Raw genomic sequence first — 26,474 nt, 5'->3', positions numbered from 1 at the left:
GACGAATTATCAAATGATATAAAGCTTGGGCACTCGTGATCCTTGATTACCGGGCACACTCAGTCCTCGTGCGTCGTCCGGCTGTTGGCCGGGAAAAATAGGTCAACGGTCTCGCACTGGCAGCACTTCCCAGTGTAGGCTCGTTTCGGTTTCTTTCAGAGTGCGTGTTGTGACTGGGAAACAGCGCCCGTGAGGGCGAAAATTTAATCGACACAAGTGTTCAAAAATGGAATTTATTGTTTCCGTCAGCTTAATGTCGGAAAATTATTACGAGACATCAAGCGCTTTTTTGCTGTTTGCTTTTTTCGCGAAATTCATGTAGGCTTCACAGTCACGCACCATGAAATGTGATGTTAAATTTGTGAAACCGTTTTTATTATTTGGTTTGAGAACCGAATGACGTTATATCAGCCGTTTGAAGGGTGCCTGATTCCATTAGATTCACGCGAGCAAATTTTTTTCCCATTTACAAAGTGTTGATTGCATTGCGAACGTAGGCCAAAGAGTGTTCTCATTCTAGCTTTGCCATCGAATTGAATCAGAATTGAAATGAATATTAAAATTTGTTTTATTGAAAACTTTTTGATATGCATTAACTTGAATTCGAACACCCAAGCGTGTGTAAAATACTTTTTTCAGAATCAGAAGACTACATCTTATTTTCTAGACTAACTTTCAAAAATTCTAATGATAGTTGCAGCTATATAAAATAGTCCCTCGTAGATGTGATGCTGTAATTGCCGCCCCGCATTAGTGTGAGTCTCGTTATTCAATAATGCTTAGATTTTGCAAGTAGCTACCAAATTGACACCATTTCCCCTGTATGGCATCCGGAAAATGTATACGAATAACTGCAATACTATAGTAATTGACGCCCCGATTGGAGGCAAAAGTTTTCATCAACACTGTCGTAGCTTGTTCATTCTATTCACACCCACTTCATGTCGTTCACATATTTTCATCCGTAATCCGTTTTAGTTTTCCATGCTAACCAAACAGTATCGTCTGTTTATTCGGTTTTTCGTTTATTTTTTCGTTGTTTTTCCCCTTTTTCGTTTGGGATCTTTTTTTCCGTAGTCAAGTTGAATGTGTCAACATATTTATCCGTTCAACGAAAAGAGAGAATCAAACTCGACTTAGGTGCCGGTCGGTTGCATGGCGAGTGAGCTGGGATAGATTAAAAAAAAAAAACTTTTCGATGAGTGAAACGAACCATGCAACAGACATCCGAAATTCGTAGCAACAACTAAGCAAATAGCTTTGATTTTTTTTTCATTGGAACAAGGACTCTTTTTTCCGGTCCGTCCAAATTGATACGACTTTAATTCGAGTTTGGTTTGAGTCTTTCAATTGTACACTTCACAAAAAGGGTACTCTACCGGGATCATCCCCTTCGAGTCTCTTCGGGATGAAGAAGAAAAAACTGAACTGAATAACTTTCGGAACAGCTCGTAGTTCACCGGCCGTTGGAGTTTTGCTTTTTGTGGTGCAACTTTCTCTTCCGAAGTACACTGTTCAGTTTGGATTTTCATTTTCACTCTAGTCGATGTGGTTATTATTATTATTTTTTTGGGTTTTTTTGATTCCGAGGGGATGATCCCAGCTTAGTAGGCGGAGAGACAATCTCCGGAAGATGGTAAATCTACCGAAAGTCGATAAATTTTGTCCGCAACTGTCACAGCTGCTGTAGATTTCCCATCTGTTCCCAATCGAACCGTAATCCCACTGGTGCGACTTCATAATACTAATATATTTTTCTTGTTTTCTTCCTACCGAAACCTCCGCCGACCGCGAAATGAAAAAAAAAATTCCAATATTTCACTCTAAATCCATCCGAAATGGAACGCAACCAACAGCTCCGGCATCGAAGGAAACCCTACCGTGTTCTACCGGTTGATGCCGGGTTCGACGGCGCAGACCAACAAGTTGCACACGTTCTACCTGCAGCAGCGGCCCGACAACGGCGATACGTGGGCGGATATAAAAGTCAACCATCCGCTTGATTTCGAAACGATAAAGGAGTACAATCTAACCGTGAGAGTCGAGGTAAGTGGAATCTATCGGAATCCGTAATTGGGGTAGGTTTTCAGCTAATCAAATTGATCCCGGAGGAAGCTGGATCCCGGTTTCTCGGTTTCGCCAATGAATGTCTGTCAAATTGGAAAACTTGAAGAAGCAAGCGTAGATGCTGATTAGGAGCGGGAACAATGTTTTGTATTTAGATCACGTCTAGTTTGTAATTGACTCTTCATTGAAGGGTTAGGACACCGTTGTGAAGCCTTTTTTTAGTTGGGTTTTCTCGAACATACAACTTATTACTGTCGGAAAAGTCGAAGATGTCGCATGATGTGATAAGAAATGAACATCATGCCGGGGGTATAACAATCAATCGCGAGAAAAGTTGATTTTGCGTATCGATTGATACTCATCGACAGGGATAAGCGTTACACAGGAATTCATATTTACGCGCAGAGTCGAGAGCGCGTAATCGCATTTTAGATTCAATTTTATTTGTCTACACTAAAATATCACATGAAATCAAACTATGTCCATATACTAAAGAACTTTGAACCATCAGTGTATGTTCTGAGATTAGAAATTTCTTGAAATATTGTCCTTAGGGTCTACACTGCTCCACAGTAAGAACTACCACAGATAATAGATATACAGACTCGAACAAAATTTTTCAAAATCCTGTGTAAATTTCAAATTTGCTATACGAAAGACTACTGCCACCTACTCGCCTGTTCGCCGCGATCTTTCAAAACGTTCCACTACATTCCGGAACGATAACCAAATTCTCCTGTCTGTTATATAAATATTCAAACTACAACAATTCTAACACTTATCGCACGATTTCCCTAAGTTTAAAAAACAACTTTAATTCCATGTCGCATAAATCACATGAGAATTCGATCAGATTAATACCAAAATTAACTTACCATTTTAACCAACAGCAAAACAAAAATCTAGCGTGAAGTGACTGTTGCACCCAAAATTGTGGCTCATGTGAAAGTGGCACCCAAATCGTGGTGGCACCTCGTGTCGATCGTGGTGACATTTGCAAATGTTCACCACGCTGATTGAGCAAATTTTACACGCAATTCATGTGTGAGCCTGTATATCTGTTTTCTGAGGAACTACATTGGCTTATTTATATATATTTTGTTTGCTGTTCATAGTCGAACTACATACCAAAGCCGTAGTGGGCGTTTCTGGTGCCCGAGGCGAACTTAAAAATATTCGCCCTCACCAATTTTTCAACCAACACCATGAAAACGAACTGACATTATTTTATTTTTTCTGTAAGCTTATCTCAAGCAACATGTTTTATTTTATTACATACTTGTAGCAGTCTTAAGTGTTACATCATAAATCTCGCATTGAGACAGTAAACTCCACAAAAGCCTACTGAAAACCATTCAAAGATCATATTCCAGCTAAGCGGACAATTCTTCATAAGGTTTATAAAGCAAAATGAAGAATCAGCATAAACCGGTGTTAAATCTATTCCGAAATGATTCCAAATTCAAGAAAGTTTTGAAACCTGTTTTACGATACTTGTCGTATTTCGAATACTACATTAAGCATTTCTCTGAACTTAAAAAAAAATCGTGCTCATTTCTCTCGTGAATGTATAGATAAAAATAATAATTATAACTAATCGCTGAAACTGAATTGTAGGCGCTTCTTGCAATTTTGGTATAAAACGACGATGGATCACAAAAAATCACCTGAACCTAACCTGAGAAGTAATAAATCCTATAGTCTTGGGTCTCAAATATATTTCAAACCCTTTGTTTGCGCACATTCATTTAGAACTCGCGGAAACTGTTTTACACTAGAGCAATTCCAGGAATGAGTAGACGAAAAAGTGACAAAATCAGAATCGACTTTCTCCGATTTGGATGAAACTTTGCACATGGCTTCAGTATGGCAAACCATAAGTTTTGACCCGATTGAGAGGTCAACCCGACTCACGACTGATTTTTAGAAAGGGCGTATGTATTTTTGCATTTCACCAAAATTGCCTTTTTCAAATCTTTGTAACTAGGAAACCGTTAATTGTACAAAAATGGCGTTCAGGAAGAAGTTGTAGGGAATCGACGGGACACTCTAAAAAAAATATACACTAAAAAAAATTTTTGATTTTTTTCTCAATAATTACTAAATAATCCGAAAAAAATCAATAATAAATAAGTATGGTTTTAATTTTTTTTGATAATTTTGATTTTAAAGCTGTTATTAAAACCTACAAATTGATGGTTATCCCATCCGTGCTTTTTGCCTTTTGAAAAATGAAGAAGTTACAGCTAAAACAGTTTACGGGTCTCGTTGTAATTCGGAAACCGTTCATCGTACAAAAATGGCGTCCAGGAAGAAGTTGTAGGGAATCGATAGGGCACTCTAAAAAAATATACACTAAAAAAAAAATTTGATTTTTTTTCTCAATAATTTCGAAATGAACCAAAAAAATTAAATTAAAATTTTTGATAATTTTTATTTTAAAGCTCGTATTGAAACCTACAGATTGGCTAACTTATCCGTGCCTTTTGAAAAATGAAGAAGTTACAGCTAAAATAATTTACAGATATATTCGAAATTTCAAGTTCTCGTTGAAAGATAATAACTCAAACAGTAGAATATTATTCTACAGGTTAAAGGCAATAAATTTGTTCATGATATCCTTTCTTCTAAAAGTAGCTGTTCTTGAGATACTTGGATATTTAATTATAACACCATTTTTTATATATCCATGAATTGTTTATTTGCCTGCTATATCTACTATTATTACATGTACATGAATAATTCTTAAATATATTTAAGGTATCAAGTTTTTGAAAATTATATGAGTACTACGTGCATCGTCATTCGAATACAGTCTTGTGACGATTGTGGATTCTGAAATCGGAACAAAAGAATGGTATTTCTGTGTGCCTGGAATCATTTTGGTATCCTTATAAACACTACTCCACTCGGTCACACCCCGTTCATGTTCTTCTTGTGACACGTAACAAAAAGTCATGGTCGTGAATGCATCTCGACGTCTCTGCTCTGTCCATTCATATAATTGTTTTGCAGCTGTGATTGGGTGTTCATGTAGTTTAGCCAAGCTTTCACGTCGTGCCATTCGCTTTAAATTACCCCGAGTGCATCACATGGTCCTTTACCATGAGAAGTTGCAAAAAAATGAAACTCAGCATCAATGTTATACATTGATTTAAATTTACAGAGACTGTTTTTGTACTGCGAGGCAGCTCCATCAGACATAAATAGAACCTTAAATATAATTAAGAATGATTCATGTACATGTAATAATTGTAGATATAGCAAGCAAATAAACAATTCATGGAAATATAAAAAATGGTGTTATGATTAAATATCCAACCCTGATTTCTTTTAATTTATTTTTTTGTTTCATTTTGAAATTATTGAGAAAAAAAATCAAATTTTTTTTCAGTGCATATTTTTTTTATTGATTCCCTACAACTTCTTCCTGGACGCCATTTTTTATGATGAACGGATTCCGAATTACAACGAGACCCGTAAACTGTTTTAGTTGTAACTTCTTCGTTTTTCAAAAGACACGGATGGGATAGCCATCAATCTGTAGGTTTTAATAACAGCTTAAAAATAAAAATTATAAAAAAAAAAAAAATCCATGCTTTTTTTTAATTTAATTTTTTCGGATTATTTTGTAATTTTATATCAAAAATTTTTTTCTGTTTATATTTTTTTAGAGTCCCCAATCGATTTCCTATAATTTTTCCTGAACGCCATTTTTGTACAATTAACGGTTTTCGAGTTAGAACGATTTGAAAAAGGCAACTTTTGTGAAATGCAAAAATACATACGCCCTTTTCAAAAATCAGTCGTGAGTCGGATTGACCTCTCCATCGGTTCAAAACTTATGGTTTGCCATACTGAAGCCATGTGCAAAGTTTCATCCAAATCGGAGAAAGTCGAGTCTGATGATCTGCTAAGCATTTCTGGAATTGCTCACTAACAGTATTTATCACTACATAACAGGGTTTGCAAATTGAAGCAACGAATATTAACAAACGAGTTTCACCCTCTGTGCTATTTACACATATTCGTATGTAAGGTAGAATTAACAGCGCAACCTAAGCAGGGAGAGCTTCGTTCGTTCATTCATTAGTTCATGAAGATGTGCGTCAGCTGATGAGTATGCTTCATGAGGTTAGCATTTGATGAACGCTTCTCATAGATTCATAACTTTTAGTTCCGATGAATATTAATTGAATAAACATTCCTTTTTGTGTTCCTAGGATATATACACAGTATAAACTTACAAGAAACAAATTGATCGTTTTGAAAACGAGCTCAAATGCAAAATTTATGCTATACGATGTTTGAAATATTTTTGAAATGTGATCAAATTAGGTACGAACGTTATGTTCAAAAATGATATCTGTAAACCTACACTAATAAAACACCGTATTGCCTGTATGACCTTGCTTCGCATCTAGTAACACTTCGTGAAGAAAAGTTCTTCATTTTCATACAGCACTAACGAGAATGAACCCTTCATTTCATTGCATTGCCATGGTTTGCTTAGTTCATGTGTTAACTGAGACTGAGAGCACAGGCAATTTACCATGCAAGGGAACTGGTCTGCTCAGTAGTATATACTCTCACGAATCCAGTTTCTCTCTAATATAGGTCTCTCATTCAGTTATGTCAAGCAAAGTGTTCACAGCGGGTGCTTTTTTTTGTTGCTTCGTTCGTTTGAGGATTCACAATACAAGCCCCGCTACATAGTCCTTTGGGTTTGTTCGAACTGTTGACGTAGAACTACACAACTATTGTCAAAATTGCTGTTAATTTCTGTGTTGAACATTTATGTAGCAGTTATCTCTTGGCGTCCTCATATAGATTCGAATTCCCTAAAAAATACCGTTAGTCTGTTTATATTGGTGATGAGAATGTACGGAAATGTTGATTCAAATTGGATGCATAATGTCACTCCTAATCAAAATCATCCTGCACTTGATGATCGAGGTCGTTCAGTACCTTGAAAGGGAAAAATCAGCAAAACTTCAACAAAAATCATTGCCTCTCGAACGGCGCATAGCATTTTACAAAAGGCCCACTCGTAGTTGAGCACAGAATCCATTTTTACCGCGTTTATGAACCGCACAGAGTTTGTGAAAATCGTTTCAGCCATTTCTGAAAAAAGTGAGTGCATATTTCTTCCATTTTTTTGGTGCATGTCATCCTATTTCTCCGGAACCGAAAATCGGATCGGGATGAAATTCAATAGCAGTTTATGGGACCATGAGACCTTTCATTTGAATCTTAGGTTGTGGAAATTGGTTCAGCCATCTCCGAGAAAAATTATTGCATAACAAAACACACAGACATTTGCTTAGTTCGTCGAGCTGAGTCGAGTGGTATATGACATTCGGCCCTCCGGGCCTCGGTTAAAAAGTCGGTTTTCACAGTAATCGCATAGCCTTTCTACATGAGAAAGACAAAAAGGTACTCAATTCAGAGCAGAAAAGCTCCAGAAAACAACCATCCAAATACTAAAAAATTACGTTACGAAGCAGGCTACGAAATATATGAACAATAAATGATTAAATGATAGTTGAAATTCGACGTATGGGTTAAGCCTTCAATTTAGCAGGCAGTTTCTTTATTCATTTTTCGATTAATTCGATTGATTACTCGTTGGGAATTTTCGATTAAATCAACTGATTACTCGTTGGGAAATATGCTAATGCATGTGTTTCTACCTTACTAATTTTACAAAATTAATCAATTTCTGTACAACGTTTCACCTCCCAGGGTTTCTAGCGTCGAGTTAAGATTGGTGCTAAAACTATTTGTTGTGGGAGAATTGCAAAAAGTGTTAGAAATTAGATGAAGTAGGATGGTGTTGTGATAAAATGAGCCCTACGAAATAACCCTAAGAAATCCTATGCTGGCCAACGTCTGTCCGAAACGAAATTCCGGCGGCGCACAATGAAAAACTTAATCAGTAAGAAAACTTCTCGAATAACTATCAATATTATAGGTCGTTTCAACCCACGATTGTTACAATAGCTCTGCAGGCACACTCGAAAAATTCGCTTTTCGCTACCGGTCAAGCTCTGCTGAAACTCGTCGGCACAGGTACTGCCGATGAAATATCCCAATTAAAAGTTTAGCCAATCACGATGATGGCACTCTTACTGACCGTCTTGGTTGGTTACTTTAGACTGTTTGTTTCTTCATCTAAGTTTCAGCTACATTTGCTAGTTGAAAAAAAAAAAACGTTAAAACTGACGCAGTGTTCCAGACTAGCTCATCGCGACGGTATCAATATGAAGCACTTCGAACCATTTCTCCTTCAAGTCGCGGCCTTTCAGGATTGAGCACATTTTTATCGTGACGCTCTCGCGTTGGTGATTCTTCCCGTATTTTACGGTAGAATGCCTGAGGATATGATCACTATTTTTTTCTGGCGCTTCGTAAAAGATGGACGCAATTGAGAAAAGTTTACCGCCGACTAGAAAAATATGACTCTTGTGATAGATCCAATTGCACGCCCCTTCAGACACTATCTACCACCGACAGTGTGTGTCATGAAAAAATGGATGAGGATTTTGGAAGCTTGTTTCACTGCTAATTGTCGTTTTTTTTCTAATGAAACTTGGTAGAATAGAAGTGAAATTATTTCATATTTTTAACAGGTTTAATATTCTTTCACTTTGAGTTTTTGAGAACTGCCAATTCACGATTTCTTATTTCTAAGAAACGGTTTTTCATTTAAATTGTGTTTTCAAACAGAAATGCTACGTTTATTAAGCCTGCACGTCAAAGAGTATCCAGTAAGATTTTGTAGTTTTGTAAAATTTGTTCAGTAATTGAGACTTGCTAAAACAACGATTGCACATCTAGAGAAAATGTCAGGAAAGCAATTGACCAGAACTAGTAGTGCAGTATTTATACAATTCAAGCGGGTTCACGATGTCGAAGGCACTGCCGAAAATAAAGATGTCAAACTAGAAAACAATAGGAAGAAGTTTCCGATCTACGTTTCTTCCATGAAAGACTATTATCGATATTAACATTCAAACGCTCGGGTAGGGATTTTCAACGAATTTATTTTTTCAAAAAATCATAACTCTTAATACCGTTGAACAATTTCGATGCGTCCAGTGTCAAAAAAAACGGATTTTCTTCTAGTCCACAGGTGACCTCACAATTTAGGTAAATGTTAGTTTGCCCAAAGTGTTGTCATGGCAACTTTGGCAAAGCTCGCTACCACTTTTTTGCGATCAAGTCAAAGTTTAAGTAGATAAAGACCTTTAGGTAGCTTATAGAAGAGCTCGAAAATGAGTGATTTCTCCTCAATAAATATGAAAACTCGATTTTTAGTGTAGAGATTACCTCTTCAGAGCAGCTCAACGGAATAGCAGTTCCATGGATTGGTGAATGTTCGCCCATACATTTGAGAGCTTCTTTGGGTAGAATCAATATTAGTTAGTGTCATTTTCGTTGTTTTTAACCATCTATCGCTTTAAAAATGTTCCCGTTAAATTTAAACAAAAAATTAATATTTGAAAGAAAGTATATAAATGTTTAGTTACAGAAAAAACTATTTCTAAATTTATATAAAAATTTTGCCTTTGAAAGTGCTCCAAATAATTGCATTCTCATGAAAGCTTTGGCAATGCTCGCTACCTATTTTCTACAATCAAATCAAAGTTTGAGTAGATAACGATTCAGTTACTTACGACTATGAACTCAGAAAGGGTGATCGGTTATTTACCCAACATTTGGGTGGTAACCAAAGTTTTTTTCTTGCCTAATTTTAGGTATCTCATAGAAGAGCTCGACAATGAACGATTTCTCTAAAAAAAATTCAACGATTTCTCTCGATTTTCAATGTAGTTCTTGTTATAATCGATATTCTTTTGATATTCGTAGAATTTATTTGTCTGTAGTACAACTCTCTTTCAAAGGGTACTGCCCCGTATGGCATAAGTTCGTTTAGCATAATACCGTTTGGCATAACGCAATTTGTGATAAAGTCATTTTGCATAAAAATTATTTAGCAAATGGCTATTTGGCATAACGGTCATTTGGCGTAACAGTTATTTGCCATAAAATTTACAAATAGTCGTTAGGAAAAAAGGTCAACATGCTACTTAATACAATTTATTCTAATTTACTGAAATTTTGAAAGGTCTAATGCGGCAATACCGCATAGTTTTTGATGACCTGCTGTCCGACCTCGCTGCCGCTTGTTAGGACTGAACTTGCAAGTCTAATAATTATTATGACATTATGCCAAAATGACTTTATGTCAAAGAACCTTATGCCAAACCCGTTCAAAGTTTACCTTAAGGGCTTACGACCATATTCAACCATTGGGTACGGAAAACCTCAACTTAGTATTCTGCAGCTATTTTCTTCTGATCCGGTGCTCGAGCTATGGAAAAGATTGAAACATTCTCGCATTTTCTACGGGACACACTGTACCCGAAAGCACTGCTTTCCGGTGGCTCAGCATCCGACAGCCGAACGGAAGGGTGGGGGAAATGCAAAGCTAACTCATCGATGATGGGTCGATCTCTTCGGTAGCACCGTCCGCATCCGCGGGCGCTGAACTTATGGAAACGGAAATTGCCGCTCACTTGCGGAGTAGGAAATAACTGGAAAACTACCCTCGGAAAGTGCACTCGTTTGGTAGAAGTTTTGCTGGCCTCTCAACCCGAAAAATCCATTTTTTTTATTTTGCGTTCAGCTTTCACAATCCGAGAAAGTTTACCTAGGATTCTGTTCCGATTTATCTTTGCTTTTCGGTTGAACTGGATGGAAACCGAAGGCAGGAGAGTTTTTTTGTGCTCCCTCTGTTACTACACCCCCTGCCGCACAACAATAGCTCGCGTTCTCATCCACCCTGTCCGTAAATTGGGTAAAGAGGAAAAAAGTTAATTTATTCAAAGCTCAAAAGTTTGACTCCCGGTGCTTCAATTCCCGTGCATTTTCTCTATGCTTTTTCGCTTCCCAGATTTGCTAGAATAGATTTTCCTCCTGCCCTTGTTACACTCTTCAACCTTGTTAGCGTTATGCAGAAGCAGCGGTAAAATGTTGACTTTCGAGAAGTGGGAGCAAAAAACAAGCCCCTTAACGGTTTTTTTTCTCTCGCTGCTTTTCGAATGATGCTTTTTTCTGCGCTGATGGTTTCGAACAAATGACAGGTTGGTCGTAAGCTGAGATTTACAAAACAGGTACTAGACGGCTCAAGCAGCTGGAAGAATCGCGAAAGGTACAACAATGAGGGGATAACAAGCCACTCCCGGCGTCAGCCTCTTCATTTCTTGTGAAACTTTAGCTCGAATGGGAAAGACCCATCGATAAAGTCAAATTATTGACCCAAAACTTTACAGTGTTATTATTTTTTTTGTATTATCGTGTTTGACATCAATATCAAGTATTTTATATACCTCGATCGAGTTTACCCAAGAAACAACCGTTCCGACAACTTTTCAAATTAGATTATTTCTATTCCGCTATCCAATTAATGATTAATAACTTTCCCGAGGGAGCCTCTTTCCCCGCCGGTAGCCCAAATCCCGTGACGGTGTCGGTGTGAAAGTTTAACAATCCCGCTCTAATTTGGTCACGGTTTATTAGCTACCCAACCTTTCCTTCTCCATGGGTTACGCGGCGCTGATTTGGGAACGGTTCGTGGGCTGGAAAATTTATGCATCCCATTAACGGAAAGTTTTGCCGGGATTTTCCTCCGCTTCCGGTTTCCATTTCAGCGCTGATCACGGAACGACTATCACCGGTGCAGTTGACGAACGGAAATGGCAAAAATTCATCGTAAACAAATTTTATGCTACATCAATCACGGCTCCAGAGTCGATTGATTGGCGGGTTTCCTTATTTGTGATCAAAGCTATATGATTTCGAGAACGCAAATTGGCTAATTTGAATGATGCACGAACCATGATAACTACGCTGGTCAAGGCGCTTGTAGTTCCGCAGTGGGGTTTTTGGGGAATAGTTTCAGTTAAGACAGATACATTATTTCCTATGATTTCTGTAATTAGTCATATTTAATGACCTAACTTTGACGATTAAGGCCGGAAGCAATTTTAAGCAATCGATGGTTTCTTTGAATGTTATGGCTAATCAATTTTTGGAATGTTATAAATTAGAAAGGTAATAATTTCTAGGAAGCATAATGTTCACTGTCGTTTGCTATACTGGAAGCTCAGAGTTTTTTTTCTCAAATGACAGACTGTTTGTGTAATTTTATATACAATTTTCTTCAATATCGACACAATGAAAATCATAATTCACGTCCCCTTATCCCCAGAGACTGGACTTGAACTGGTGACCTTCTTCAAATTCTGAAGCTGTATAAGCTTTGAACTGTTCTTTGACGAGGAAAATCACACTTTGAGCAATTATTTCGATTGCGATGCACTGCCAAAGAACGTTGGCTAGAGCTGTGATCTGTATTTTTATGACAGTCTGATTGTAATGCTGTCATAAATGAGTTAAAGATGTAAGTAGAATAACGTGAAATTGATATTAGATGAAACGTATGAATGTCGTTATGCTTCTTTTATTACGAAAATACGAAACCGTTTATAACTACAGTATGGAAAGACAGCAAAATCCAATGTCTGATTTGACTTTGAACTAAAATTGGTACTGCACCGCCAATTCCAATACTCCTATCACATCGCTGAACCCCATAAATTGGGTTGGACAATGTATGCAACATTTGTAGAACTAATTTGATACTAATATTTTGCTGAAGGAAGTATGTTGATAAGAGTTATGCATTATTTTTGAGATTTTTGAAGATATTTTAAAGACTAATTTGAATGAGTTAAAAAAAATAACACCCTTCCAATTTGCACTTAAATTTTTACTTATATTATGACCTTTCAGGAATCACATAAGATACATTTTTATCAATCTGGCATCTAATGAATATTGATATTGGAAGCTTGACTAGTTTTTGATGAAAAAACAATCATAACTCTTTACTGGTAGCTCATATGAAAATTGTGCGCAATGATTAGTTCAAAAACTCTTCAGAAGACAACTTTTCGGTGGAACGTTTCACAAAAAAATTAGAACAAAAAAAAAAGATTTTTCAGGAGCCACCCTACTTTTACTCGGGAAAATTGATGTGACTCGATCAAATGAAGAGCTAGAGAGGTGATTTTTTCTCAACAAAGTTGCTCAAAATAGTATTTCCTAAAATTTTATTGTACATCAAAATAATTCTTGAGTTCAAATAAGAAAGTTAGATATCGGATTTCAATCTAAATGAGGACCACCCTATTAACTTTTTTCATCAAAAGGAGCGCCATTTGATTACAAACAACTCTTGTAAAGACACCAACTACAAAAAACTAATATTTAATAGTGAAAATATTTTTGTCACGCTAATTTCCCTTTTCGGACTACTGTGCAGTGTATGCGGGTAGACTTACAGTAGATCCGAATTTGATTATCAGATAACACATAAAAGTGTTGATTTATGCCGATGACATGAAGCTCTTCCTAGAAATAAAAAGTGATGTAGACAAGGTGGTATTTCAAGATGAAGTGCAAACGTTCCATGTCTGGTGTAACACAAGCCTTTTGAAACTAAACGTCAATAAATGTAAAGTAATAGATTTCAGTAGGAAACAAAACACACCAGATATCACAATTAAACTAGGTGATCAAACAGTAGAAAGATGTATTAGAATTAGAGATCTAGGAGTAATTTTAGATAAAAAGTTGACTTTCATCGATCACTATAATACGATAATAGGCAAAGCTAATAACATGCTTGCATTTATAAAACGCTTCAGCTATAATTTTTGCGATCCTTACACGATTAAAACATTATATATTGCCTACGTAAGGTCTATACTTGAATATTGTAGCATTGTTTGGTCCCCATTCTCAATCACTCACAAGGAATGTATAGAATCAGTTTAAAAGCAATTCCTACTATTTGCACTCCGTAAGTTAGGTTGGGCAAGATTTCCTCTACCATCGTACAAAGCTCGTTGCATGCTCATTGACATCCACACATTAGAAGAGCGTCGAGAACAATTAATGGTTTCATTCATACATAACATCGTTACACATCGGGTTGATTCATCAAGACTTCTGTCTAAACTTAATTTTTATATACCTTCCCGACAATTACGAAATCGAGCTATATTCTATATAAGTCATTATCGTACCAACTATGCTAAATTTGGCCCATTAAATCAAATGATGTCAACTAATAATAAGCATTGCGGAGCAATTGACTTTACAATGACAACATCCCAGCTCAAACAATATTTTAATTCAATACGACCTAGGTCCTAGAAAATAATGCACATTAATGTTTATTTTAGAAAATATCACGCGTGTTAAAATGTAATCAATACAATGTAATGGTCTACTATAGTTTGACGACAAATAAATTAATAAATAAATTCAATTCAATGTATAACAAATAATACAACAAACAACAGAACCACATATTGCAATATACTATGATAAATATTGCACTTTAGGATGGGCATCAACCTATAAGCCATTTCGCACCCTCTCATTCTGCTACTAACGCAGAAGGCGATAGCAACCAGTCGACGCCGTACTATTGACTAAATGTCATCATAGACGCTCGGGGAGGCATGAGATAGAAGCTTGTGACTTTTCTCACCATTTGACGACCAGTATTTTTTGCAAAATCAGTCAAATGTTCAAATACTATAAAAATACTGAAAAAAATCCTTATCGAGTTATACATTAAAAAAAATTTACTTCAAAGGTTTGATATCGATTTTCAAAAAAAACATATTTGATTTTGATAAAAAAATTTCCAAAGATAGGTGACTATGTTCCTTACCAATCGTCCATGCATTTCAAGGTGAGCACTTTCAAGTAAAAAAGCTTTTTTTAACAAAAAGTAATCAAAGTGGTTTGCAATGATCAAGTGTATCAAGTGTATAGACATATATAAAGTTTCAACTCAAATTTTAGATGATGCTGCCAAATCCCAAAGTGAAATAATCCACGTAGTGGTGAAATGATGCCTTTCTCATGTTACTTATATTTCCAAAAATGCCACTAGAAGATTCTGTCAAGACACACACTCACACACAGACATTGATCAACTCGATGAACTGTGTCGAATGATATGGAACACTTAGCCATTCGGACCAATTTTCACTAGTCAATTTTTCAAGTTATTGCATAAACTTTTTCTATGAGAAAGGCAACAAGTTTGCTGTTATAGAAAAGCATCGTTATCATGATTTTATAGTAACACTAACAAGTAGGTACAAATTGAATAAAAGATTTACAAATTAAAATATTTTTCACCTGAAAAATAAAGATTTAAATGTGGCAACCCTGCACGCTATACGAAATTGAACAAAGTACGCTGCAAACGGAGCTAACCCGGTGGTGTTTTCTACCTTCCGTACCGACGTACGTACCGACACGTACCAGTTTTGAATCGTTATTTTGAATGACGATTTGAATGTTTTGACACACATCGTCCTATAATTTGGGGACCGGAAGTCGGATCTGGATAAAATTGCACAGTATAAGGAGTGTATCGAAAATAAGCTATCCACAAACAATTGTGTTTTACGCATGTATTTGTGATGGTTTTTTATGATCAGATCACAGCATGCTGTGCGTTTGGCTGTCAGCTTTCGTTTACTTGTTTGTGCGGTTGAAATTCTGCGTTTTCAAAATGTCGCGTATTGAAAAGGAATTGAAAATTAAGGTTCTGGACCCATGGCTAAGTGAGAAGGGTATTACTAAGCGAAAATTGGCGAAGCGGTTTGGAATAGCTCATGCCAGTGTTAAAACCATCATTAATAAGTTTGGGAACAATATTTTTAGATGAGCTACCGGGAAGAGGCAGAAAACCCGGTTCCTCAAATCCGAAACTGGGCCAGAAAGTGGTATCTCTAATCATGAAGAACAAATTAATGTCAAAACGTGATTTGGCCAAAAAAGCAGGAGTGTCGGAAAGATCAAGCGTATCAAGAGGCGAAATCACATGAAGACCTACAAGAAACAGAAAATCTCGAAACAAAGTTAAGACATAAAAAGCGAGCAGCAAAAAGGCCTGGAAATTGTATTCGCGTCTTTTGCAGTGTCCGGATGCATGCGTTTTGATGGACGATAAGAGTTATGTAAAGAAGGACTCAAAAACCCTTCTAGGTCCACAATACTTTACTGTCGTCGTTGGGGAGGATGTGAGCGATGCGGACAGGTCGATTCAAGTGGAGGAATTCGGTCGAAAGGAACTGGTATGACAAGTAATATGTTCCTTTGGTTTAAAGTCAACTATTTTTTACACTACCTGAACCATGAATGCAGAAATCTATCGATCTGAGTGTCTCCAGAAGAGATTGCTGCCTTTATATAAGAAGCATAATACACAAGCATGTTTAGGCCGGATTTAGCATCGGCCCACTATGCCAAAACCACTCTCAATTGGTTTTCGGGAAAGGGTGTAAATTTCGTTGAGAAAAACATCAATCCACCAAATTGCGCTTAGTTTCGACCCATTGTCCCGGGTTGGCGGTTCAATGCATAGGGCGCTGGTCTTACAAATCAGTTGTCGTATGTTCAAGCCTCGACCTGGAAGGATTCGTAGTGTCAGTAGAATCGTAGCACCAGCCATGCACTGGTTCTTTACACTCTGAATCGGCTGCGAAGTCTGTTGAAACAGAAGGTCAAATTCCACTACAGGAATGTAATAATACCAAGGCTTTTTTTCGACCCATCGAACGTTACTGGGCAATCGTGAAGAGGGTCTTCAAGAATATTGGTAAGGCAGCTGGGAGAACATGCAGGAGTTCAGCAGAATTTGGGCTCAAGCGTCAAAAAAATGTGATACAACACTTGTCCGGAACTTGATGAAGAGCGTTCGATCAAAAGTTCTAAAATTCGTGGAGGAATAACATAAATTTCATCCGGTTTTTATTATGCTTAAGTTTAACCTCGTACAATAAAGGATCAATTTTTAGTTTGAATAAAATATCGTTTTTTATCATAATTCGAAAGAAAAAATTGTGGATAGCTTATTTTCGATACACTCCTTATTTCAAGATAATGAGAGCTTTAATTTGAATCATGGTTCGTGAAAATCGGTTTAACCGTTGCTGAGAAATCGAAGTGCTTCACTATTATCGGTGCATTCGGAAGCGGGAAATATATTCATTATCTAACAAGATTTGCCAACTAGATGAATTTAGCAGTTAGTTTTATACAAATGTGCCCCTCGTTTCGTTATCGCTTGTGAAAAAATACTCATGAAATTGAAAATTTTCACTAACCGCACTGTAATACCGGAACGGAACCGGAAATCAGATCTGGATCAACTTTTCGGGGACTTCTCAAAGAATTTTAAGACTTTTTATTTGCTTCTTAGTTTGTGAAAATCGGTTGAGAAATTTGCGAGAAAATTGAGTGCACATTTTTTCATAAATTGCACATATTTCCTTGTAATTCCAGAACCCTAGATCGGATCCAGATGAAATTCAGGAAAATTATATAGGGACATAAGACCTTTCATTTGAATCTACGTTTGTGAAAATCGGTTGAGCCATCTCTGAGAAAATTGGATGACATTATTTGTCACATATGCACATAAGTGCACACACAGACATTTTGTGATAACAATGAACAGAGTCAAATAGAATATAACACTCGGACTTCCGGGCCTATGAGAAAGGTAAAAAATTCCCTTGATTTTTTAATCGAATCTAGAGAATACGTAGTTGAAACTTACTTTAACTCCAATTTGATTTCCAAATCTGATTGTTTGAAATTTCATACCGGATAATTGCATGGCTGGTGCTAAGATCCTACTGACACTGCATTTTTAAGACAATCTATCCAGATCGGAGCTTGAACATACATAAACTGGATTGTGAACCGTCAACTTGTAGTCTGAACAGTCAATCGAGATTATTTTTAAAACCAATCGGCAGAAATGAGAAGTCATAAATGATAGCCTATCTTCTAGAAGCTTTACGACTGCTACAACAGTATTTCTCGAAACGTGCTTCATTTGTACAAAAACGCGAGATGCTGTCCAATACAAACCATTTCAATTAATTGCATTCGATTGCAATAAAGCTGCCAAGTGCACCGTTTTGCTGACGAGGACAGTCCCATTCATGATTGCACGACGGTAGTCTTCTTACGTTGTTAGCTCATCGATCTCCACGAACGAGGCAAATTTTCCAATCATTAGTCTTTTTCAGAAAACCCATCGGAGCGAAATTTCAAGATTATCGCAGCAGTTGCCTGCATCACGGGGAAAATTGTGCTTAAAATGATCCCGGATCCAGTCAAGTGCAAAAAGCATTGGAAAAATCTTGTTTGTTAGTGCTCTTCAGATTGACCTATTTATCGTCTGCATCAGCGTCGGGGAGTTATAATCTTTCCAGCTGTTGATAATATGCAGGAATTTCACGCAGATGGTCATTGTGCTGTATCGGATCAGACGTAGGCCGAGAGAAATATTTCGCCCCAGTAAACGTGCCAAAAAGACGGCTTGTACTACTAGCAAAGTGGGCAGGTGTTTAAAATACTTACTAGTTTTTGTCAAGCTTAACGGCATTGTTTACACAAAGAACTCATATATCTTGTTTGCCCCACTAGTTTCAATTAGGTATAAGTTTGTTCATTGTATTTCGTACCAGGTAATTGTTTCTGGAGCTGTGCTGTGATGAAAATCTAAAACATCTCAAACAGCCACCCAGCGATGCTGTATCAAATAATCAAAAGGTACGGATTGTGTCAGTAAACACAGTTTTTAGGAAAATGAAATGTTTGGACTCACCTCATGATGGCTGTTTCCTGTTCTATGGAAACGAATCCTTCTCGCAGGAAACATTTGCCACGGTTGAAGAGGATAAAGCTAGCCCAAGCTGCTTTAGTCGGACTGATGTCAATGGTGCAGAGGGCAACTACCGAAGTGAGTTAACTTTCCTCTCCTACTACACCTGTGCATTGTGGAAATCACTCAGTAGACTCGTAAACCGTTACGTGTGCCAGGGTGAAGTCGTCTTCATCGCAGATTACATACGGCCGTATATCCCGTTTCCAAAACTGCCACTGAAGAACGAGCTCCGACACTGTTTAGGTGGAATGGAATTGGGATGAATGATGCTGCAAATTACCGACAACACCCGGTGAGTCCTCATTCTTATCGCCCCCGTAGATAGGTTGGCATTCGATGTACGGCTAGTTGCGATGACGTTTTAGATTTGCGTTGACAAAAGCATCCAGCACTGAGCTCTCTGCAAAGCTCGTAAGCCATCTGTAAGCTTTGCCAAATGGACTTGGACGGATCTTGCGTTCCGGTGAAATATGTTCCACAGAGAATGACGCAGACAATTAGCGAAGTTACGATGACTCTCAGGTCGTTGAATTTATGTGTAAGTCAAGTGATTATTAACAGAATGCTGATCTAATGATCTAGTAGGAAAAGTTTTCATGTGTGAGGAACTTTTTCTTTATGTTGCTCATCAACAAACCTAAAGAGGATGAACACTGGTTTTGGGTTCCGTGTATTTGATTTACTTCCTACCTTTTTTTCTATCAAGTTCTAATTTGATTGGGTTTTACTTTTCATTAGGGAATTATAAAAGTCAATGTGCTGTGATGATTTTTGTAAAATGTGCTAATTTTGTAATGGAATCAGAAAGCATAGTGCATCCGCAAAAGCGTAATGATCCAAATCCCTTTTCTAGTTTTGAGTAGATCCCTTCGGGGCTGTCTTTGTTTTGTGTTGGTGCTAGATGAATTATCTTTTACTGAACTCGTCACGGCCTTCACATTGATGCTTTGGGAAGCACGTTTTAAATTAGTTCAACCAGACCAGATAAAAAGTGCACATTGCAAACAACTAGAATCGATGTAAAATATCATTTCGTTCGCAACTCGTGTACGTGTGAATTTGAAATTTCAAAATCCTTTCGTTCTCTTACATGATCTGGGATCTCATCGAGAAGATATTTACTCAACTATTTCCTATCTGACACCGTGTGGTTGGAATAAACTATATAACTTTGTGACCAAAGTGTTCAGTTTTCCCGAAACGTAATTAAGCACTTCAAGCTTTTGCTACGAGCTGCTTCCGGTGCAATGGTTCTGGCTTCCAGAGTAATCAGAATTTCAGAATTACCTCCTGCAATGCAGATTGTAGTTCTACAATTTCACAGAAATTTATTATCTTCAATCACGCTCTGGGAGCCGACAATTGGTACTCGGATGCATTCTCCTCGGTGGGAATCGCTTCTAAAGCAATCTAATAATAAATCCCGGAAATGCAGGGTGCTTTGTCTGCAATCGGCATTGCAGAGCGGTAGCGGAAATGTGAAAACTGATAGGGCAGTGTGACACACCCGAAGCACACCGACATTCACACAGACACACACACACACCACCGTACACATTTATTCTACGCCGAAGAAGAGGAATAAAATTTGCATATAAATTACATTTTCATAAATTAATACCGAGCACGATGCACTTCGACAAAAGCAGCTCGACAAAAGGCTATAATCCTGTCGGCACCTTCAAAATCACACTGGCACGGTGGAAAACCGAGATAGCTGTTGCTGCTTCCGATAGCCGCTACCGAAGTGACTGATAGTTGGAATGATTTGTGAGGAATTCCCCTTTTTTCCGGTGCCTGTCAAAGCCTGGCCCCGTCCTTGATGTAAATCTAGTCAGTATACGCCAGTTGAAGAACAGAAATTTCTCTATAGATTGTGTAATGTATGCATTGGTTAATTTTTTGATGGTTGAATTTGAGCCGCACGTTTTTGTTGTGTCCGAAATTGATTGCACACCCCGAAAGGTTGACTCAAATTGGGATTTACAAAACTGATGTAAATATGAATTATTAGGGTCTAGGGTCATGTTTTGAGAACGTTTGATCGTTGTTTGTTCAATCACTTTATCAAAAAGATGATTCCGCCGAATATATGACTTTGCTGAGAATAGCACAGCATGAATATTGTTCAATTTAATAAAAAAAAGAACCATGTGTGTATTCCGCTCGTTTGCTCGATCCGATTTACCAGTAAGCGTTATAGTGAAAAAAGGCGGGTGGGTAATGTCACAGACATAACTGGAGGACGTGAATACACTTTCGGATAAAGATAATCATTCGTATTAGATTGTGTATATTTTGCAGTTTTAATTGCTTCGCTTCCAGAATTTTAACGATGCATCTATACTACAGTACCACTAATTGACGGCAAACATATTCTACCATACAATTAAATAACTAAAATTCATATCCTGAATTTTGTTCATGAATTCTGATGATAAAATTATAAATCGTATCTCTGGATTGATTCGAATCCCTGAATAAAGAACTAAATATGAAACCAGTTTCAAAATCCAGAAAAAGGATTCAGTTCTAGAGTCATAATTTTAAATTCTGAGCCTGTAATCTGGAACTAAATTTTGAAATAAAAGTATGAAACTAAATTCGGAACTTAAAATTTACTTCATCATTTAGGTGGACCAGAATCTAGGTTCTGAGATTAGTTCTTGAATTTAACTAAAAGTTCTCTGCTGATTGACTGCTAGCCACGACGTCCAAATGCACAGGAGAGCACCACCGGAGCATTTGAGGTTTTTACCATCCCATTATTACTGATGTTGGTAAAAGAACCTCTTAGCACGATATCCAGTTCCGTCTAACGTACTAGAAAAAAATAACTATTCTCGGTCAATATTGACCTATTACACTCGGCCAGTAGTAACTGATATGTGCCTGACTACCTCAAAACCGTCGTCTTGGTGCGAAAAAAACCATCAAAGGTGATGAGTTTTCGTCGTTGTTTCCAAAAGTTTGAGAAAACATAGTTTTTGAGTTATTCATGGTTATTTTCCGCTGTTGAAAATTTAATCACAAATTTCTGATTATATTTCTGATAGCATGGAGAAAAAATTATATTGCTGCGTTAAGTATAACAAGAGATATTCATGATCAAAAACTTATCACTCTCCCAAAGGGTAAATTTAGGAAAGGAGCCCCATAGTAAAGTAAGTCGTATTCACGACAAAATTATCTGACGGCGGCTGGTACTCCCAAATGTAACGATTTCAAGAATAAACAAACTTTGTAAGACTTCGCATCGACTTAAGTTTCAGAGATTTAAGTTCACCGTCTGAACTATTGTTTAATTTTTTTTTGCTGTAACATCCATGAAACCATTGCTGTTTGGTAAATCGCAAGTTAGTGTTAAATATATGCATTCCGTTGAAGTGAACATGTCGCAATTTTTGCCAAGTAAAGAGCATTTGCGAGAAGTATGGATTCATTAATTTGCATTGAAAAAATTGCTATCGAATCCCATAAAATTCCCGTAGAAACTTATGGAGAGCATGCACTATAGGTCGCGACTTGTGAACGGTGGTTCGAATGATTTAAAAGTGGAGATTTCAGTGTTGTCAATTAAAGAAAAATAAAAAAAAATGCCGAATTGCAATGTTTGTGTAACGAATAAAACACCTAAACTCAAATAAAGTATGAAGTGGTTGAAGATTCCTGTCAAGCCATTTTTGATCGCTTGCGCGTTATGGAAAGGATTCAGAAGGTGAGAAAATGGACCCTCATGAGCTGAATGATAGCCCGCAGTTTAGTTTTCTTGACATCAAAACCTAATCGCTTCGGAAAGTAAACGATGCTGTGTGTTTGGCGGACTCAAAAAGGTATTTCGTATTATGAGCTTCCTAAACCGGAAGAAACTGTAAATACTAATCACTTCCTCATTGTATCAAGCATTGATCTAAAACTTACCAGAATGCTCAACAAGAAATGAAAAAGTAATTTTGATGCACGACAACACACTCTCATTCACAGAAAAATCTGTCAAAACGTAATTTCTTAACTCAGGTAGAAACTTTTATCCCATCATAATTGCCAGAGTTTGCCCCTTCCGACTATCATTTGTTTTCATCGAAATCTCACGTACTTACTGAGCAGAACTTCATAAGTGATGAAGACGTGGCCTCACTATTAGGGGTATAAATAAGTTTGTGCCGTTTTCTTCGAAATTGAGAACTTTATTGACAAAAAAATTGTTCCAAATTCAGTACACAAAGTATTGATACTATTTTATTAGAGACATTTGTGATACTAACTCTAAGTTACATTGTAATTTATCTGATCTACATCTATTTTCATGCCCATATTTGAAGCAGGCATTCATATCGATGATGGTTTTTCAATCAAACTGTCGATTCAACCCATGTCTGTTCCATGTTACTATTGATTTACACGACGTAAAATTTTTTTATGTGTACTATTTCTCATACTTTTGGCTATTCATGGATACCTTTTATGAAAGTTCTAAGCGGTTCTAAGTATGTTTTTATCGGCTATGCAACATGTGAGCGAGCATTGTCATGTTGCAAAATTACTTTGTCGAGTCTATCGCTCGAACGCATCAATTGTGCTCGTGATCATTTCACTAGGTTGTTGCAGCTGATAAAGCAACACTTCTAGCTGGTCCTACCATATAGGTACAGAGCATAACCTTCAGGCCATATATATTCTAAATGGCCGTCTGTAGTGATGCATGACAGGTGTCTCCATAGGTTGGCCGATGTTTTGGATTATCATAATGGATAAATGGATAAATTTGCACTTTCGATTCAAAAAAAAGTACAGGTGTGTAATGTCAGAGACATAACTGGATATCGTGAATACGAATAAAACTGACACTCTTTATACTTCCGAATATAAATTAGTTGATCGATTGTATTGTGCAAGTTTTGCCCTTTGAAACTACTAGAATTTGAAACGATACATCTAAACTAAAGTACAGATTAGTTACATTAAACATTCTGACACACAAATATTACGAAATAACCAGTATAGTTCCTTATGATAAAATAATGGTGGTTCTGAAAAGAACCTTTTATGAAGGCCATTGACCATTGACTTCCGATGGATACCGCTGACTTTCGTCTTCTATTTCAAGGATGACATGTTGTCCGTGAATGCGATACTGATATGTGTTCTGTATGAGTCTCCTGCTTCTTCCGCTTGCGGTAACAAGCTTTGTATTTCGCTTGGAGATTCCTCGATCGCACCATAATCAACACGATGACAACGACAGCCGAATTCGAAATGAATGGCTTCTGAGTCGGTGCTATGCATTTTATATAGCGAATCTGCAGAAAGTTTACTACAAACTACAACTGGTTGAAAAATGGGCCGTATACAGTATAGTGAAGCAAAATTTCGCATAATTCTTTGGGTATAAAATTATGGTTCTAAATGGCACCTTAGAGAATTTTGATGTCGATTATTTCATTTCGGTTTTCAATATTTTAGTAAAAGATACTATCAATACTGCTGTACGGGATTAATTTCTGGCATTCCAAAAGAGCCAATTTGTATAATTTTCTAAGATATTAAACACTGATTGGATATAAACGATTTTAAACACTTGCAAATTTATAACTGTGAAAATTGCAAAAAAACTGATCAAATTATCTTAGATTTGCACTCCACTGATAATTTTAATTTTCGATTCACTAAGAAACAATCTTTATAGTTCTTTAGGTAACATTTAGAGCCATTAGAAGGACTGATTTTGCATAACGTTCCACATTGTTGTCCATTTTCCGTTGTATTTTGCTCCAATGCAAACGACCACCAACAGGATGATGTAATCGATCTTCTTCGAAGGGAAACTGGCTCTGCGACCTGAGCGTTTGAGGTTTTGTATAACGCTAAAGCATTGACAACTTCTCCACATGACGATTGAAGTCCAAATGAAAGCACGACATTTTTTTTTTTTGCATAAATTTAATTTTTATTAAAACAGTTTGACGGTTTACAATGTGCTATTTTACATATAGAGGGATTCAACAATTGGTTTTTCATCTCAGTTTTTGTAGTAATGTTTTTAACAAATTTTGGATTTTTTTTTGCAGTTTGCTAATTTACATTTTAACTTTGTAGTTGATGTTTTTAATTTGATAACCTACGAATTTAATATAAGACCTAAGAAAACAATTCACGAATGATGTGATGTTCAGATACATTTGCTGCGTGCTGGTAGCGATTGTAGATTTCAACCATTTGTTCGTTGATCGTTTTGATGTTGGCCAGTTCGTGGATATCCGAGATTCGCGTGGACAGCGGGACCTGGAGTATCATCCGAAGATATTTATTCTGGATCACTTGAACTTTTCTCCTGTGAGTTGGAGCACAGTTCATCCAGATGGGCGAAGCATACAGCAGCATCGGACGGACGATTTGCATGTAAACTGCAAGACGGTTAATGATGGACAGTTTCGACTTCCTATTTATCAACGGGTAGAGCTTTTTAAGCAAGAGCAAGCTTTTTTGCCCAACGGCTTCTACGTGGTGTCGGTAAAGGGATTTGGCATCCATGTTCAGCCCCAAGTACAGTACTGAGTCTGACCATGCGATGTTCACTCCTTGGACCTGGATGTTTTTCGGTGGATTTAGCAACCGCTGCGTGTTCCGGTGAGGGAAGATGATGACCTGTGTCTTGGAAGCATTCACGCGAATCTTCCAGTCCGACAGGTAGCTGGTGTAGCAGTCAATTCCTCTCTGAAGATTGCTTATTAGATGATTGACCACTCGGCCGCTGTACGACAACGATGAATCATCGGCGAAAAATGAACGTTTCCCATTCCGAGGAAGAACGGGGGCATCGGCAGTGAATATATTGTACAGAACAGGCCCAAGGATGCTTCCCTGGGGGACTCCGGCTGGAACGTCGAACTCGTCAGAAAGCGTTCCTTGGAGGAACACTCGGGAGCTACGCTGTTTCAGGTAACTGTTAACCATTTTAACCAGGTACATTGGAAAGTTGAAGGTAACCAATTTGTGGATGAGACCATTATGCCAAACACTGTCGAAAGCCTTCTCGATGTCCAGGAAGGCCATTATGGTTGATTTAGACACGGTTTTGTTACGGTTGATTTCATTTGTCACACGAAGCAGTTGGTGCACTGTCGAGTGACCTTTACGGAAGCCGAACTGTTCATCCGGGAGAATGCGGTGATCATCCACATGCATTAAAATGCGACTGTAGATGGAGCGTTCAAACAGTTTGCTGAGTGAAGACAGCAAGCTAATTGGTCGATAGCTTGACGGTGATGTCGGATCTTTTCCGGGCTTGAGGATAGGAACAACTTTTGCAAGTTTCCATTGCGACGGGAAATAGCTCAAGGCAAGGCAACTGTTGAAAATTTTACAGAGCAACTCCAAAGATTTGGGACCCAGTTTTTTCAGGACAACGTTAAAAAGCCCATCAAAACCGGGCGCCTTCATATTTCGAGTAAACTTGATGTTTTTCTTTATTTCATCAACGGTAATACGGGCTTCGGGGGAAACTTCGACGGTAGCACGATCAGTGTGCAAGATTGACTCCTGGACTAAGCCTTCTTTCGGACTGACG

At 37.4% G+C, this 26,474-nt stretch overlaps 1 protein-coding gene across 1 annotated transcript in view; it reads left to right on the top strand.

Moving 5' to 3' along the window:
- LOC131431100 (neural-cadherin-like) overlaps positions 1 to 26,474 on the top strand; it is a 189,182-nt gene that overhangs the window by 36,613 nt on the left and 126,095 nt on the right. Inside the window, exon 8 of the mRNA XM_058596598.1 lies at positions 1,857 to 2,046. Within this exon, the coding sequence (XP_058452581.1) occupies positions 1,857 to 2,046 (190 nt within the window). The remainder of the gene's footprint in view (positions 1 to 1,856; positions 2,047 to 26,474) is intronic.

Source organism: Malaya genurostris, chromosome 2 (genome assembly GCF_030247185.1).
Source record: "Malaya genurostris strain Urasoe2022 chromosome 2, Malgen_1.1, whole genome shotgun sequence".
Classification (NCBI taxonomy): Eukaryota; Metazoa; Arthropoda; class Insecta; order Diptera; family Culicidae; genus Malaya; species Malaya genurostris.
This window is presented reverse-complemented; position numbering and strand designations above follow the sequence as displayed.